The 18,297-nt window shown below is 44.9% G+C and overlaps 1 protein-coding gene across 1 annotated transcript in view; it reads right to left on the bottom strand.

Annotated features, from left to right (window-relative positions):
• HACD2 (3-hydroxyacyl-CoA dehydratase 2) overlaps positions 1 to 18,297 on the bottom strand; it is a 103,725-nt gene that overhangs the window by 59,309 nt on the left and 26,119 nt on the right. Inside the window, exon 3 of the mRNA XM_075556321.1 lies at positions 17,294 to 17,312. Within this exon, the coding sequence (XP_075412436.1) occupies positions 17,294 to 17,312 (19 nt within the window). The remainder of the gene's footprint in view (positions 1 to 17,293; positions 17,313 to 18,297) is intronic.

The raw sequence follows: 18,297 nt of genomic DNA, 5'->3' as shown, positions 1-18,297 counted from the left end.
AATTAAAGTTTCCACAGAGGTAAGAAGCCAAAGAAGTATTATTCTGTGAAGCAGGTGAATTCCAAACAACACAGTCGCCTCCCCCTCTGTTTGAACAGCTTTGAACTTAGCCTCTTGGTGAAAAGTTAGATAGTCTCTAGACACTTTATATCTGTTTCCTTAGCTGGAGAACAGACACTGGATCTTGCTGAGTTTTGTGCCCCGGGTGCTTAAAGCAGTGTCTGAGATCCAGCAGTGACTCAGTTTTGGGGACAGTGTAATGGGAGGGAATTCTTTAAACGACTCTCCTGCCATGGCCTTTGATACTCCCACCAAATGGGCCTAGGTCTGAAGGTGGGGGACCGGATTGTGAGTCAGCTATGAGTGACTGCTAACAGTGTTAAATATGATTGCTAGGAATTACTAAAACCCGAATGAAGGCCAAACATGAGAGTGGGACAAGAGGACAGTGAAAGGAAATAGAGGAAAGAGCTAGGAGGCCAAGGGCATTATAGAGGTCTACATATAGGCATGTACATATGTAAATATATTTATATATAATGATAGGGAAATAGATCTATGTATATATATTTATAGCTTTAATATTAAGATAGCAGACAGACATTGGGTTTCTACTCAAGTACTCCCTCAACACTTTGTTCTAATAACCTGGCATTCCGTGATGCTCACCTTCCTGACACGATCGCTGAAGACAAAATGGGTACATAAGCAAATGTGATGAAGAAAGCTGATGGTGCCCGGCTATCAAAAGATATAGCATCTGGGGTCTTAAAGGCTTGAAGATAAACAAGCGGCCACCTAGCTCAGAAGCAACAAAGCCTACATGGAGGAAGCACACCAGCCTGTGTGATCATAAGGTGTTGATGGGATCAGGCATCAAAGACCCAGAACAAAAAAACTTATCATTGTGAATGAGGGGGAGTTCAGAGTGAAGACCCAAAGCCAATCTTTGGGTCAATTGGACATCCCCTTACAGAAGGGTCACAGGGAAGAGACGAGCCAGTTGTGGTGCATTATAGCACCATTGAAACATACAACTTTCCTCTAGTTCTTTAATGTTTCCTCCCCCCCCCCACTCTCATGATCCCAATTCTACCTTACAAATCATACTAGACCAGAGAATGTACATGGGTACAGATAAGAGCTGGAAACACAAGGAATCCAGGAGAGATATACCCCTCAAGACCAATATTGAGAGTAGCAATACCAGGAGGGGAAGGGGAAGGTGGGGGCATAAGATAGGGAGAACCGATCATAATGATCTACATATAACTCCCTCCCAGGGGGACGGACAACAGAAAAGTGTATGAAGGGAGACATTGGTCAGTGTAAGACATGAAAAGTAATTTATAAATTATCAAGGGTTCATGAGAGAGGGAGGGTGGGAGAAGAGGGGAAAAAATGAGCTGATACCAAGGCCTCAAGTAGAAAGAAAATGTTTTGAAAATGATGATGGCAACAAATGTGCTTGACACAATAGATGGATGGATGGATTGTGATAAGAGTTGTATGAGCCCCCAATAAAATGATATAACAAGAAATCATGATTGCTATCCCGCTAGGTATAAAATCGAATGTCTCCGAAGTAGGAAAAGTTGAAATCTCACTACCAGCAAGAGAGCAGTGCCAGGAGTGGAGCGCATCCTTCGGGCCCCGAGTTCCCTGAACTGCCTGATCCAGGAGACAGTTGACACCACAAGAGTGACTAGAGCAACAGAACCAGGAGTCAAGGATGACACAGAGCAGTGGACTTCCCGGCTCACAGAAACAGTAAAGCTGAGTGTGGGGGAGAGAAGGCTGGCTTGTGGAATTGGGTGCCTCTGGGCACTTAACTGGGGGGAGCTAGGGAGCTAGGCTTGCTGACTCATGGAGCTGGAGCTGTGTGTCTCTGGGTTGAGGCTTACAGTGGAGTAGCATGCTTTTTGGACATTTATTGGCAGCTCTAAAAGACCTTTGTAACATTGCCTGAGTAGCGCAGAGACAGGGCCAGGGGGCCAGGGTCAGAGAGAGGCCTGCCTATAGGCCTGGCAGAGAAGAAACTGTCCTGATTGAACAAGATATCCTGAGCATTTCTCACCTGAATTGTAACCTGTTAACGTCCCTAACAAACACCAGAACTCTGAGCACTGTCTATGAATCTGTGTGGCCACTGCACCCAATCAGCAAACCCAGGGCGAGTAGAGTACTGTGGGAGAAGAGAGGGCAACGAACTAGGCACGGCACATTCAGCAAAACTCCCACCACTTGGCATGAACTTTGATCCACAGGAATTAATCAGTGTGTCAAAATGTAACTACAGGTATAGTTACAATTTACATTTTCAACACATATACATTTTCACAATACATCTATATACACTCTCCCCAAATCCACACAAATCAACAATATGAAACAAAACATTAAAAATCTAAACCCTCATTACGCAACTAAAAGGACACAGACTGGTGTAGGCTCAAATTACTTGTAGCTCGGAAAATAAACACCAAACCCCATCAGAGCTGCCTCTTGGGTTCTCACTGCGTGTCTCTGTAGAAAGTGAAAAGAGTGGAGCAAAAAGACACAGGGGGAGGAGGAGCGAGCCAGTCTCAAGAGGAAGAAGTCCACTTTCGGTGCAAAAGCACGGAAAAGGGAGTCTTGGTCCACCAGAGCACCGAAGGGACTTCTGTCTATGGGACTCAAGGGGCAACTTCAAATGGGCACTTTCTGCAAGCAACAGGAGTGGGACGATGACAAAAAGGAAGAGGAAGAGGTGCCCTCTGGTGGCAGGATGGTACAAGAAAAATGTAGAATCCAGGTGCCCTGACACTGGGTGCACTCGGTTCACATGTACCCTATGTCCCTTCCCCACAGGGTTTAACTGAAAGGTGGGCCGTTTGAACCCAGCCAGCAGCTCGGTGATGACTTCGTTTGCAAAGGTTGCTTATTCGGTGGGACAGTCCTATTCTGTTACGTGGGGGTTAAACACACTCAAGGACACAGAACACACGCAAAAAAGGATACAATTCCTCCCTCCACTGACCCCTCAAACAAAAGGCCACCAACACTTTGCTACACTGACATGTAGAACATAAGAGCGTCCTCAAGCCAGGAATCTCATCAACAGACCCTGGCTTCCAACTTTGCCCACAGAGTGAAGAGTGGAAAACAATGTATCACTATACAAAATTACTATCAGAAAAAAACAGAAAATAAAAATATTTACTAATAAAAATCACTTACAAAAACTTTAGCACAATACCCTAAGTTGAAATAAAGACTAAAATGTAACCCTTTCTGGACCAAATTGCTTTCTGCTTTGAATGTTTGTTGTTGATAACCACGAGTTTTCAATCAAAGAAGGCCTTCTACAATTAAGGGGTTGGGGTGTGTGTGCAAATTTAAAGGAACACAGATTTTGATACAGTAAATCTGAGTTATTAACATATGAATTTGGGGATGATAGTGAACCTACAAGCCCTTCTTGAGATGCTACTTGTTAGGAGAGGTGATCTGCTCTGGGCCATGAAGGCATCCTTCCAGACCCACCTGTGTCACCCCATGGGACTTGGTGGACTTGGGGAACTGACACAAATAAATATGAACCTCTGGCTGATGGCTTCAGCTGTGCGTCACAGTCTCTTTATCTCTCTCTTGTGACTTCTACTAGCATCCACGAAACAGGAACGGGTTTTTGCCAGAAGGGATTCCCAACACTAAGGTAGGATGAGCTTCTCTGAAGTAGAAGGCAGACAAACTTAACAGAATGACTCAAAGTGAACGCTCAATATGTTTTCGTGTGGCCTTAGAACGAAACCAAAGGTGCGACCAAGGCAAAAGACTATATGAGGAGGCTTTAAAAAGTTCATGAACAATTAAAAAAAAAAAAAAAGTTCATGAAACATTTAATTAAAAGATGGTGGAATTTTTTCCTCATAAACATTACATGTGCTGACAATGTGGACAAAAGGTAACTAAAAACTGGAAGGAGATGGGAGAGAAAGAGGAAAACAGAATAAACTCACAGCTACATGGGCAACAGGTGGTACTAGAGAGTAAAAGGATAAACCAGGAAACAGAGGACAAAGGATGCTAAAATAAGCATAAATAAGATAAACATGAGAAACTACCACAACACACAGCACTCCGGATCACACAAACGATTAAGTGTTCACTAGTAGCCACAGGCTCTGTCCCCAGGGTCCCATGACTCAGAACGGGCTCTGAAGTAGTTTGAGAGGAGAGAGGCCTAAAGATCTGCTTCTAAAAGCCGTAGTCCTGAAGCCCCCAGAGAGCAGTTCTACTCAGACAAAGCTGGGGCACCACGAGAGAAAATCCACTAACAGCACCACTGCTTAAAAATAAGCAAATGTTCAAGAGTTCTGGCCTTCTTCTTGAAAGTTCTCCCAAACTTTGAAAAATTAGGATTTCTGTAGTTAATAAGCAAGCATGGTAAGGTTGCAGGATATAAGGTCAAATGCAAAGCCAAATGCTTTCTTACATATTAGCAGTACAGAGTTGGAAATTAAAATTCATAAAGCAGTACCTTTGATGTTAACACACACACACACACACAAACACACACACACACACACACACACACACACACACACATGAAACCTAATGGAATAGGTACAGAATGTGGATGAGAACCTCAAAACACAGATGAAACAAATCAAAGAGCTAAATAAATGGAGCTATGTTCTATGTTCATTCACTTGGAATATTAAGACTCAATATTGTGCAGATGTCCCTTCTTCCCAACTTGATCTACAGATTCAACCAAGTCAATTCAGAGTCCCAGCAAGACATTTTATAGCTACTGACAAACTCATTCTAAAGCTTATCCAGAAAGGAAACCCACAAGATGCCGGAGAACAAGGTTAGATGATTTATGCTGATTTTAAGACTGTAAAACTACAAGGAACAGACACACAGATCGGTAGGACAGAAAAGAGATTTCAGAAATAAACCCCCAAAATACAAATTGATCAGTGACAAAGGCATAAGGGCATTACAGGGGACAAGTCTTTTGCCCAAATGGTACTAGAACAAGCGTATGCCCTTGTGAAATAACAGAAATGACCTAACATAGACCAGCTAACTGACCAAAAAACTAGCTCAAAGTGGATCACAAACTTAAATGAAAAATACAAAACTATAACATTTCTAGAAGAAATCGGAGAAAATCTACACTATCGTAGGTTCGGTATACTCCATGAGAGATCAACACTGGATTCTATTAAAACGTAAAACAACTTCTTCAGGGGAAGTCATGGGGAAACGGAGAGCTAGCAACAATGAAGTGCAGCGAGACGAAAAGGTTCTTGCAGAGATTCTAGTGATCAGCGCACAACTCTTCTGAATATGATAGAAACTGTATGAAATGTGAATTATATCCCAATAAAACTATATATAAAAACCACTTCTTCTCTGCAGAAGAAATTGTTGAAAATATTTAAAAGACAAATCAGACTGAAGATATTTGCAAAAACACTTATCTGAAAAAGGATTTGTATCTAAAATATAGAACTCAACCCAACCCACTGCCTCCGAGTCAATTCTGGCTCAAGGTGACTCTCAGAGGACAAAGCAGCATGGCCCCTCAGGGGTCTTTACAGGCCCAGGCAGCCTCATCCTTCTCCACAGTGGTTTCAGCTGCAGACCATGCACCCACTGCATGGCCTAGAGCACCAAGAGGACTCCTTAAAATACAGGACAAAACTCTGAAACTCAAAAAAGAAACCAAGCAACCCAAGCAAAAACGGGCAAGGCATTGGAAAGGCCACTTCATAAGAGAAGCTATATAGATGACAAATAAATGTTCAAAGTCACTTGCAGTTGTCACTGAAAAACCAAACTCACTGCCATCAAATTGATGCCGACTCACAGTGGCCCCGGGTAGAGCTGGCCCAGTGAATTTCCAAGACTGTTACGAACAGTAGAAAGCCCTGTCTTTCTCCCACAGAGTGGCTAGTGGCTCTGAACTACTGACGCTGAGAGTCACAGCCCAATTCTGAACCACTACACCACCAGGAGCCCCCTTAGTATACCTATTAATATGGCTTTAAGAAAAAACAAACAAACAAACCCTGACAACATTAATGACTGGTAAGGATTTGGAGCAAAGCCCCCTCACCATTGCTGATATGAATGAATACAAACGATTAAGTTGCTTTGCAAGACAATCAGTTTCTTATAAAGCTACACGTCCTTCCCACGTTGCTGCTGTGGCTGCGGGCACGGACTTGATTCCGACTCAGAGCACTCCGACAGGACAGAGCAGACCTGCCCCCTTAGGTCTGCGAGGCTGTGAGCTTTGGGGGAGCACAGCAGCTTAGAAATAAGGCCCGGTTTCGAGGCCACCAGCTGCTCTGAGGAACAAAGAGGGGACCTATAAAGACGTGTAGTTGTCAGAAGCCCCCCGGGGGCAGTGCTACGCTGTCCTGCCGGTGGCTTTGGGTCAGAATCGAACTGATGGAAGTGAGTTTGGCGTCTGGCTGCCAGTTCTATTTCCCACAGATCCTTGCCGTTAGCAGCCTTGACGCATGATTCAGCAATTGTGCTCCACTGACAGGAAAATGCAAAATTACTTTTTTTTTTTATTTTAACAATTTATTGGGGCTCATACAATTCTTTTCACAGTTCATACATATACATACATCAATTGTATAAAGCACATCTGTACAGTCTTTGCCCTAATCATTTTTTTCTCTTTTCTTCTTTTACATTTTATTAGGGACTCAAACAACTCTTACCACAATCCATACATATACATACATCAATTGTATAAAGCACATCCATACATTCCCTGCCCCAATCATTCTCAAGGCATTTGCTCTCCACTTAAGCCCCTTGCATCAGGTCCTCTTTTTTTTCCCCCCCTCCCTCCCCATTCCCCCCTCCCTCATATGCCCTTGGTAATTTATACCTCGTTATTTTGTCATATCTTGCCCTATCCGGAGTCTCCCTTCCCCCCTTCTCTGCTGTCCCTCTCCCAGGGAAGAGGTCACATGTGGATCCTTGTAATCAGTTCCCCCTTTCCAACCCACTCACCCTCCACTCTCCCAGCATCGTCCCTCACACCCTTGGTCCTGAAGGTATCATCCACCCTGGATTCCCTGTACCTCCAACCCTCATATGTACCAGTGTACAGCCTCTGTCCTAACCAGCCCTGCAAGGTAGAATTCGGATCATGGTAGTTGGGGGGAGGAAGCATCCAGGATCTGGGGGAAAGCTGTGTTCTTCATCGATACTACCTCACACCCTAATTAACCCATCTCCTCTCCTAGACCCGCAAAATTACTTTTTATCCACATAAAACCAGCGCATACATATGTATTGCAGTTTTATTCATAATCACCCCAAACAAGAAGCATCATCTCAATAGGTGAATGAATAAGCAAACTGTGGCATGTTCATAGCATGAACTACTACTCAGAAATAAAAAGAATGAGCTATAAAGCCATGCCAAGACATGGGTGAACCGTATCGCACACATGGAAGTAGAAATTGTTACTTAAAAAGAAAACTTAAAAAATAGTGAAAGGATGTTCAATAAATAAAGGGGTGAAGGGAATCCTCTTCTGAGAAAACTAAAAAAGACACACCACTGTCATAGAAATGCTCCTAAATTTTCATGCTTCCTTTATTATCTTCATACATTATTTAACCTTCCAATTCTTGCCATGGAATCGTAAATCAAATAAATCTTTTTCCAAAAGAGGACGTAAGCTTTCAATGTTTCATTCCATGGAATTCACTCAAACATGGTCATTGGGTGTGTTTCCAGCTTCTCTGGAGCAATCTCAAGTTTGAAGCTCGAAATGTAAGTGGAAGAGTAACTGACTCCAGGCTGTCCTACACTGTAATCATCAGAGAACTTCTGAAATAGAGCACGCTTTTTAAACTGAGCCAAATTAAGCCCACTGGTAATTTTAAAGGAACCACGTACTCATAATTTAAAAATACTTATTACTCCTTTGGGGCAATACAAATTTCCATCTCTTCATCACTTCAAGTATTTATGATTAAGTCATCAGTCAGTGACAGGAAAATACACATTTATCTCTGCTATGGTCAACTTGCTTATTCCTCAGTTTATGCTATTGGTCGATGAAGATAATGATTAATTTTTAAATCACTTTAATCGAGACTCATACAATTCTTATCACAATCCATACATATATACATTGTGTCACGCAAATTTGTACATTTGTCGCCATCATCATTCTCAAAACATTTGCTTTCTACTTGAACCCTTGATATCAGCTCATTTTTCCCCGCCCTCCATGAATCCTTGATAATTTAAAAATTATTATTTTATTATGTCTTACAGTGTCCAACATCTCCCTTCACCCACTTTTCTGGTGCCATCCCCCAAGAAGGAGATTACATGTAGATCCTTGTAATTGGTTCCCCCTTTCTACTCCACCCTCCCAGTATCATCACTCTCACCACAGGTCCTGAAGGGATCATCTGTCCTGGATTCCCTGTGTTTTCAGTTCCTATTGGTACCAATGTACATCCTCTGGTCTAGCCAGATGTGTATGGTAGAACTGGGATCATAATAGTGGGGGGAGGAGGCATTTAAGAACTAGAGGAGTTTCATGTTTCATCGTTGCTGCCCTGCACCCTGACTGGCTCGTCTCCTTCCTGTGATCCTTCTGTAAGGGGGTGTCCAGTTAGTTGCCTACAGATGGGCTTTGGGTCCCCACTCTGCACTCCCCTTCACTCACAATGATATGATTTTTTGTTCTTTGATGCCTGATACCTCATCCCATCGACAGCTCGTGATCACACAGGCTGGTGTGCTCTGTTGCTTCTGTGCTAGGCTGTGTAGGCTCTGTTGCTTCTGGGCTAGATGGCCGCTTGTTTACCTGCAAGCCTTTAAGACCCCAGACATTATATCTTTTGATAGCTGGGCTCCATCAGCTTTCTTCACCACATTTGCTTTGGGGCCAGGGTGTGGCACCCCAGCAGACTCCTAAAGGTCAACAAACAGACCTTGAACTACTTTTTTTGTCATTTGTTTTTGTTATTTTCTTTTGTTGCTTTGTTTTGCTCTGTCTTGTTTTTGTGCATATTATTATATCTGTAGGTATATCTAGATAAGATAGGCGGGATAAACAATTTGGAGGACAGAAAAAAGGGACTGATGGTTCAGGGGACATGGGGAAAGGCGGAAGTGGGGGAAAGGTAGTGGTGTTAACAAACCCAGGGACAAGGGAACAAGTGATCCAAAACTGGTGGCAAGGAGGGTGTAGGAGGCCTGGTAGGGCCTGATCAAGGGCAATGTAACCAAGAGGCATTATTGAAACCCAAATGAAGCCTGGGCATGATAGTGGGACAAGAGGAAAGTAAAAGGAAATAAAGAAGTAGGAGGCAAAGGGTCTTTATAGAGGTCTAAATACAGGCATGTACATCTGTAAATATATGTATATATGATGTGGGGAAATAGATCTTTGTGCATAAATTTATAGGTTTAGTATTAAAGTAGCAGATGGACATTGGGTCTTCACTGAAGTACTCCCCCAATGCAAGAACACTTTGTTCTATTAAACTGGCATTCCATGATGCTCACCTTCCCAACATGATCGCTGAAGACAAAGCGGGTGCATAAGCAAATGTGGTCAATGATTATTTTTATTAGTTGTTCTCCAGGTAATGCAGACCTTAAGAGAAATTCTCTTCACTAACACAAGGGTGCCCCCTGGTGAAAATCATAGGTAAGTATAGGCTGTAGAAAAAAATTCCTCTTGACATGATTTTATGGAACCCTGTTGGTCTAGTGGTTACATGAACTGCAAAGTCTGTAGTTCAAAACCATTAGGTGATCTGATGGAGGAAGATGGGCCGTTCTACTCCTGTGAAGAGTTAAAGAGTTACAGTCTTGGAAACCTTCAGGGTAAGTTCTACCCTGCCCTATGGGGTCGCCACGAGTCACAATTAAGTCAATGGCAGTGACTTGGTTTCCGTTTTTATGTGATTTAAATACATCACGAAGGAAAAATGTATGGAAGGAACATCGTAGTTACAAATTCACGTTTCACAGCCATTCAGAACATCCATGCGTTAGCAATCATCTAATGTCTAGCCCCAACCCACTAGCTTTTTAGCTATGAAAACCAATGTCCAGGGAGAATGCCCATTTTGCCACATAACTAGTAGCGTTGGCTTGGTTGACTGATAAAACAGCAAGTTGATATTTATTTCCAAACCAAACCCCAGCTGTTCCTGAGAGGGCCAAGCCAAACAGACTCACTTCCACGGAGTCCATTCTGGCTCTCATCTTCCCTCCATGGGGCAGCTGGTGGATTCAAATTGCTGACCTTGTGTTTACCAGCCCAGCTGGTCATCCACTATGCCCTGTGAAGGCAGCAGAATCAAATTCCTGTATCCTGGCTCTCTCTTCTGAACTCCAAGGCCGCTCCCAGAATCCCACAGGGATTCTGTTTTGTCCAGTAATAATAGTGAAGGGAAGAGCTGCCGCCACTTACTGAGCTAGCTAGGTACCAGGTGCTGTGCACGGGCTCTGGGCCAGTCTTCCACCCTCCCTGCTCACGAGGCACTTCAGGCTACTAGGGAGAATGCATTCCTCTCTCCCATCTCCTGCTCTCACACAGAGCAGGGAAAAACCAACAGAGTGGGCGCCTCAGGCTAAGGAAACAGCCCTCATCATATTCTGGAAGTGCAAAGAAGCCAGATTTATTCAGAGGGCAGGAGCCAAAGCTTTGGTTATCTGAAACAGAAGATGCAGGTGCTAAGACTTTCTTCCCTCATCTCACCCTCTTTGGAACAGGAGGCAAAGTGAGATCAGAAGGAAAATGAGACCAGGAGGCTTAATGGCTTTGAACTAAGCAATAACAGAGAAAGAGGCTAAGCTGCAACACGCAGCTGGTGTGAAAAGCGAGGTGGGAAAGATTATGGTTTGAAGCCTTTCAAACTAGTCTTGATACAGAGCTGTGGTTAAGATACTGGAAAACAAATGTTCTTTAATAAATAACAAGACAGAATTACAGAGGAAGTAAAGGCTGACTTTGACAACTTCCTACCTTGGCCTCTGAACTACCCAGAGTCCCCAGGTAGCTCCTCAGCCTCAAAGGCTTCTAGGCAAGGGAGCCAAGCAAACTTCATAGGGCTCCTGCCTCCCTGCCCTCAACTTCACTAAACATGCCCCCAGGCAGAACACAAAGCTGGAGTCAGGATAGAAAAATTTGTTTAGTCAAGTGAGTGGGCCAGAGCAATGGACTTAGGGGTGGGGGACTCCCAAGGATAAAACAGAAAAAAAGCCAGCAAATGCATGTGAAGCGGTGCCAGCTCTCCGTAGATCTTGGGATTAGTAACTTGTACTTTGGGGGCTCCACCTTTTAATACCCTGGTGGTGTAGAACTGCTAAGTGCAAGGTGAAACCCACCAGTCTCGCTGTGGCAGAACGCCAAGCTTTCTCCTCCTATGAAGAGTTACAGTCTCAGAATGTCTACATGCAGGTGTCCTCAAACTACGGCCCGCGATGTGGCCCGCCGAGGACATTTATCCGGCCTGCTGAGTGTTTTTGCCCCATTTGTTTTTTTAATTCAAAATATGATGTGTGCAGTGTGCACAGGAATTTGTTCATAGTTTTTTTTAAACTACAGTCCGGCCCTCCAACGGGTCTGAGGGACAGTGAACTGGTGCCCTGTTTGAAGTGTGAGGACCCAGGACTGACTCACTGAGAGAAAGCCCTGGCAGCGTGCTTCCCACGCAAAGGCTGGCCGTCTTAGAAACTCTGCAGCAGTTCTCCTCTGTCCTGTTTGTGTGGTTGTTTCTTCGGGGCGCTTGCATTTTTGATCATGATTCCCTTCTGTTCTCCCTTATCCTCCCGTGTGTCTTCAATAGCAGCGAAGTGAAAGCAGTTTTTGTGAGAAGAAAGTTCAATGAAAACAGTGTTGGTTTTTGAGGTCAAAGAACTCCGGGTGAGGAAAATTAACTCCTTGCCTCTGGATACTCTCCTTCCAGAGTTGTCTTGTGCTCAATGTGGTTGGAGGGATTAAGTTCCCTCTAATTGGTGGAGGGACATCTTTTTTATGAGGGGCCGGGGTAGGGGCTTCTGGTGAGCAGGCTCCCCAGCAGCTGCTCTAGTCCCTTCCTGCTCCCTCTTCATAACAAAACTTGCTTGGAGTCATAGGCTACCAGCCAAGGTATTAATTTCAGTCATTATTTTTTTAAACCAGTAAGTAAACGTCTTCATCAGTTTGAGAGAGGAGTCAAAGTTGGTACATACAGCGAATTCTAAAATCACAAACCCAATCTATCTATTCCGAGAGTCATTCTGTCCTTGTGTAATGGATGAACTTCAACCGGAGACATGACGCCTCCAGGCTGGGACTAAGCAGACAACAGCTCTCTAGTTCTCAGTCAAAATAACACTCAGAGCCCACCAAACACACTGCCACGGAGTTGATTCAGACTTAGAGAAGTGCCCCTCTGGCTCCTGCAGAGCCCCTGGGGGCGGGGGGGGGGGTTGGAATGGGTGACCTTGTGAGTGGCATCTCAGTTCATACCCCCACTCAAATGACAAGCGACCATATAATTGGCCATAAAAGTTCATCAAGTGCACATGCTGTACCTCCAGCTCCTGTCCATCAACTCCTAACTTCATACAGCAAAGGGAGAACCACACTGCAGAAGCCAGCTGAGAACCAGCTCCCTTTTCCACGCCTCTGCCACAAGCTAACTTTCAAGACTACTCAAAAATAAAGATACCACTTCTTTTAACCCAAGAAGAACAAAGAACTCACTACTCCCTCTTTGTAGTCTTGTGAGAAGCTCATCTCAGGGGGTTTCCCCACTCCTGACCTCTATGCTCCAAAAAACCGAATCCATCAACGAGTCCATTCTGGCTCAGTGACCCGACAGGGCAGAGCAGCCTGCTCTGTGGGGCTTCTAAGGCTGAAAATCTTTTTTTCTTTTTAAGATCATTTTGTTGGGGGTTCTTACAGTTCTTCTAACAGTCCACACACACATCAATGGTGTGAAGCACATTTGTACATAGGTTGCAGTCATTAGTTCCTAAACATTTACTTTCAATTTGAGTTCTTGTTCAATCAGGTCCTCTTTTGTTCCTCCCTCTCCCTTGATAAATTATAAATTATTTTCATATCTTACACTGACTGCTGTCTCCCTTCCCCCACAGTTTGTTGTTCATACCCCCTGGGGGGTTGTTATGCATTGATCATTACAATCAGTTCCCCCCTTCTCCCCCCACCCTCCTGGTATTGCTGCTCCCCTTTCCGTTCCTGAAGGGTTGAAGCAGACTGCCTCATTGTCCTCTGCAGGAGTGGCTGGTAGGCTTGAATCGCGTATCTTTTGGTTAGCAGCTGAGCACTTCACCCCTGCACCACCAGGGCTGCCGCAAGTAAAACCTACATTAAGCACTAGAAACCTTAGGTTAAGAACGGAATGGAAGCATGAGAAAAATCCTGTCCCTCCTCTGCCAACAGTGAACAAAACCCCTTCTTTGCAGGAGCTGGGGGCGTGGGAACTCATTGGAAAGGACACAGGGCTGGCCTCCGCATAAAAGAACCCTCATGTGAATTTTAGTGTCTGTTTTTTGAAGGTCATTTCTGCCAAGTTGTATCGTCCCGATCCTGGACAAAAAGCAACACCAGCTCATGCAAACCATAAACTGCCCTGTGATTTAAGAAAAAAATTCATTTTAAAAAAGGCTAAATTTTTACGCATCTAAATAATGAATATTAAGGGGTGGTATAAACCATTAACATTCGATGACATTTGTGTTGTTTTAGTCGTAAGAGCTCCCTTTTTGTGTCAACTGTTCGTCGGCGCCATGTTCCAGACGTTCCGCTTCACCCTCGTGGCTCCATTTAAGTCTCCCAGCAGCCTTGAGGTAGGCATTACTATCCCCGCTTGACTGATGAGGAAGTGGACGGACAGGCATTCCTCAGCGATACTGTTGGTTGGGTTCCAGGCCATCACATAAAGCGGGCCCTATGAATTTTTGGTTGTATACTTCACCGCAGTCTATTAGGTTGAGTGAGCCCTGGTGGTGTGTGCAGTGGTTATAATTGGGTTGCTAATCCCAACGTCAACAGTTGGAATCCGCCGCCGCTCTGCAGTAAAAATATGGAGCTTTCTCCTCCTGTAAACGACAGCGTCTGGCACCCACGGGGCAGCTCGCCCCTGCCCTGCAGGGTGGGTTTAATGAGTCGGAATGGACTACATACATGGCAGCGGAGGGGATTGAGTGACAGTCTAGTGGAGTGCAAATATGCTGTGGAGAAGCTGAAATGCAGAGAGAATCCCCACAACGTCACACAGAGACACGGCAGGCTGTCAGAAAATGGCACCAACAGACTTGGTCGACACAGGGTTGCCACAAACCTCCCCCCCCGTGACAAAAGGAGACTGGGGAATGCTGGAGAGGCCACACTTCAAACCAACAGCTTCTATCCACACTGAGGATGGCACAAGAGTTCTAAAACCAATTCCTAAAAGAGGAAGCTGAGATAGGGAAATGTTGAGAACGTAAGAGGAAAATAAACCATCGTTCTAAAAGTAAAGAGTTGCATAAGCAAAAGCATCGCCTTTGGGCCAACGCGAGAATAAGCCCGTTATTAATTTTCTCAAGGCACTGCAAATGTTTCCAAACACATTTTGCAACTGTTCCCGAGAATGTGGTAAGGTGCTCACCAAACCACTCACTGAGCTTCCCTGGCACCTTCTTCTGTGTCAGGCTCCGCGATACAGATCCCAGCAAGACACCCACCAGCCTTGTCCTCCCCACCTCTTCCCCTGCAGCTGCCTCTGAGCACGCGTGCCATTACTTCAATTAAAATGTCATCGTAGTTTGAATACAGAAAGTCTGTCTGTCCTAGAATTTAGTTTTTCGCCTTCTTATAAACTGCCAACCTCTCTTCTCTCTTGACAAAGAGAATGCTGAGAATGGCGGAGTCTGAGAGTCTGGGCCACTGAGGCAGACCTGTGCGCATCCAAGAGCAGACAGCCGGGTCAAAGGGCAGTGAGTCTGGAATGCAGGTATGGTTTAGAAAACTGGAAATCACAAGATCTGAGAGGTCATTCATGGGCAAAGGGAAGAGGTGATCTATGGAAGGCATGGCTCCTCAGAAGAGCAATCAGCCCGCACAGAACCCGGGAACCCCTAGAGTGAGGGGCACAGAGAAAAAGGAAAGCACCCGAAGACAAAACAGACAAGGAAATATGTACTGGAAGCCCGAGGAGCAGAACCTCAAGGAAGGAGCCATTAATGTGGCCGGTACAGCCGAAAGGTCCAGCAGCTTCCGAGTGTGTTCACGGAGCTCAGCAGGCCAATGTGCCGGCTTTAGACCAAAGGGACGGAAGTCAGTACTAAGAGAGAGAGAGGCGGGAGTGAGCACAGTGGAAAGATTATAAACTGTCCAGAAATCTGGTGAAGGAATGGAGAATTACATAACAGAATTCTATTATATAATAACGTGGTGTCAAAGATGGGGCTTAAAATTAACTTTGAAGATCCCGGGCTCTGAGCACATGTGGGCTAAGAAAGGAAGAGGTGTACGAGAAGGGAAAGGCAGTTGGCCAAGGCTGACGAGGGAAGGCAGAAACTCACGGGTGGCTCAGGCACCTCGGTGAAAGGAGCAGAATTTCACTGCAAGTACCTGCGTTGCTTGCCAGCACTGTACTAGCTAGTGGGCCCTGGGCACGCAGAGGCAGACGTGCAACAGAGGACGTGCCCTTGGTGAGCTTGCAGTCTGATGGAGAAGCAGCTTGTCAGCCACACCCCAGAACAGTGTGCCGGGGCACGAGTCTGCAGGAGTGCAGTTCATCAGAGGCTCTCCGAGGGAATGCCTGGGACCCAAGTCTGCCTCTGCCCACTGCTCTAATCCCACTGATCAATACGGGGTGTGGCCATCCACCTGCTAGGCACTCAGTAACTATTTCTGATATATATATATATATATATATATATATATATATATATATATATATATATATATATATACATATAAACTTTATTCCCAGGGGTAGACATTTTATAAAAAGGTGTGACACTAAATTCCACAACAAAGGGAATTTATTATTAAAAATACACGGAAATATCAACTAAAGTTAATGGTCAGAAAACCAATGTTTGTTATCCAAGAACGGCAGGGGAGAGAGGAGGAAGGAATGCCGGGGAGGGCTTCTTCCTATCACCATAGGGAGAAGGTCTGGAGCTGGTCCAGACCCTCTCGGACCAAAAATGGGGCTTTTGCAGGAGAACGCCACCCCTGTGGAATTCTGGCAGCAGCAGCAGCAGCAGCACTATAAATCAGACAGCAACCTCATCTTCAGTTTTCCGCTGCAGAGGGGACCACAGACCAAGTACCTGTTACATTACTGATCGGGGCCATAAAGCTTTGATTCTAGCACTCCCTTTTGATTAGACAGGTTGCACCGTGTCCCCTTGACTATCCTGAAGGGGCTCGGAATGAGTGTGAAGTTCAAGTCTCCCCTGTGAGTAACAAGCCTGGAGCACACAGTGACCATGACATGCCTGATCCACGGGGACGGCGATTCCTTTCTAATGGGCTTATTAACGTTGTTAATTAGACAGGTCTTCAAGGTCTGCTCCCAAAGGTCACAGTCTTGGACACCTTATGGAATAGTTCTACTTTGCATATGTGGGTAATCAACGTGGCAGCAACTCTGAACAACGGACTAGAAGGAAGCCTCCGTTGTCAGTTCCACAGCAAAGTGCGCCGACTCTCCCATCAAAAACAAACACGCTGTATACACTGAGGTAGGACTGCTTACATCTGCAGAGCTCCAAGAGGAACCCTGGTTGGCAGTTCGAAATCACCAGCAGCTCCTTTCTATGTCCATCTACAGTTACTGACTGGGAAGCCCCAGGGGGTGGCTATGAGCCAGCACTGGCTCGCCGGCAGTTTGGTTTGGTAAAGCCCTTTACACCCTTCCTAATCCCTCGCATGGACATGCAGCATTCATCTGGGAAGCAGGCAGTCCACGCATCACCCTATCTTAAAGAAAAGGAAGAGAGCATGTGTGTGACCCCAGAGCCCAGCACCAGCTCCAGAAAACCACAGTGTGATAAATACACCGGGGCTTCTACATTATCCTTGTAACTGGAAGAGCTAGCGTCTACGTGGTGGCTATGACTTCAGAAGCCAGAAGCCATTCCAGTTGGAGCTATTTTACACAGTGATGATTACAGGGTTTTGCTTTCTCAATATCCCCCAAGAAGCAAGTCCATCATCCATGCTGAAAATCAACAGCAGAATCCCCTGTGCATAGCAGGGGGCAGAAATGCCGTACTTACCTACTGCACAGTGCAAAATCTGAAGGAAAAAGGAGAGAAGGGAGCATTAGTTAGTAGGCTCAGCAGTGTTTGTCAGCATTCCATTTGAAAAACTAACATTCCATTTTAAAAACAGGTTACAAGCTATTACACAAAATATAAATTCTTAAATTAAAAAAAAATTTTTTTGCTGTTTGTGGGTTGTTTAAAACAAAAACAAAAAAAGTTCCGTTTGTATGTCTGTGGAAGATGTCCTAAGGGTTAAATCTCATCAGGTGAGTTTATCAGATATGAAGGACCTCTTTTTAAAATACATTTCCATGTAGACATTCATTCTGCAAAGCTCCTCCATCGGTCCTCAGTTGACCTCAGTCTATGATCTCACTGAGCAGTGTTCTCTGGCCTCATCTCCAGCCCTCGATGGGTCTCTTTGAAGCACTAGGCCCATATTCCAACCTGCCACTGGGCAGCTGAGTCTAACTATACCAGCAGCAGATCTAACATGGCATACCTCAGTGGGACACAACCCTACCCCTCTCTTCCTGCAGACCTACGGTGCCTCCTAAGCCCTAACTCTCAGTCTCTCGGACTCCTCCATCCTCCTCATTCCTACATCCAACTGGTTTCTAAGTCCAGCCAAAGCTTCTAACGCAGTGGTTCTCAACCTTCCTAATGCTGCAACCTTTTAATACAGTTCCTCATGTAGTGACCCCAACCATAAAATTGTTTTTGTTGCTACTTCATAACTGTAATTTTGCTATGAATCATATTGCATTTTGTTATGAATCATAATTTAAATATCTGATATGCAGGATGTATTAGGCGGCCCTTGTGAAAGGGTAGGTCGACCCTCAAAAGGGGTCGAGACCCACAGGTTGAGAACCACTGTATAGCTGTCTTCCCCATTCTTATCTCCAGAGCCTTAGATGAGGCTGCCGATGTTCTCTACTTGCACATAAAGAAACCAAGGCCCAAAGAGGCAACACAACTTTCTAAGTGACGATCAGGATAAAGAGCCTGGTTAT

This window comes from Tenrec ecaudatus, chromosome 8 (genome assembly GCF_050624435.1).
Source record: "Tenrec ecaudatus isolate mTenEca1 chromosome 8, mTenEca1.hap1, whole genome shotgun sequence".
Classification (NCBI taxonomy): domain Eukaryota; kingdom Metazoa; phylum Chordata; class Mammalia; order Afrosoricida; family Tenrecidae; genus Tenrec; species Tenrec ecaudatus.
The sequence above is the reverse complement of the archived record's forward strand: the minus strand, read 5'-3'. Positions and strand labels throughout refer to the sequence as shown.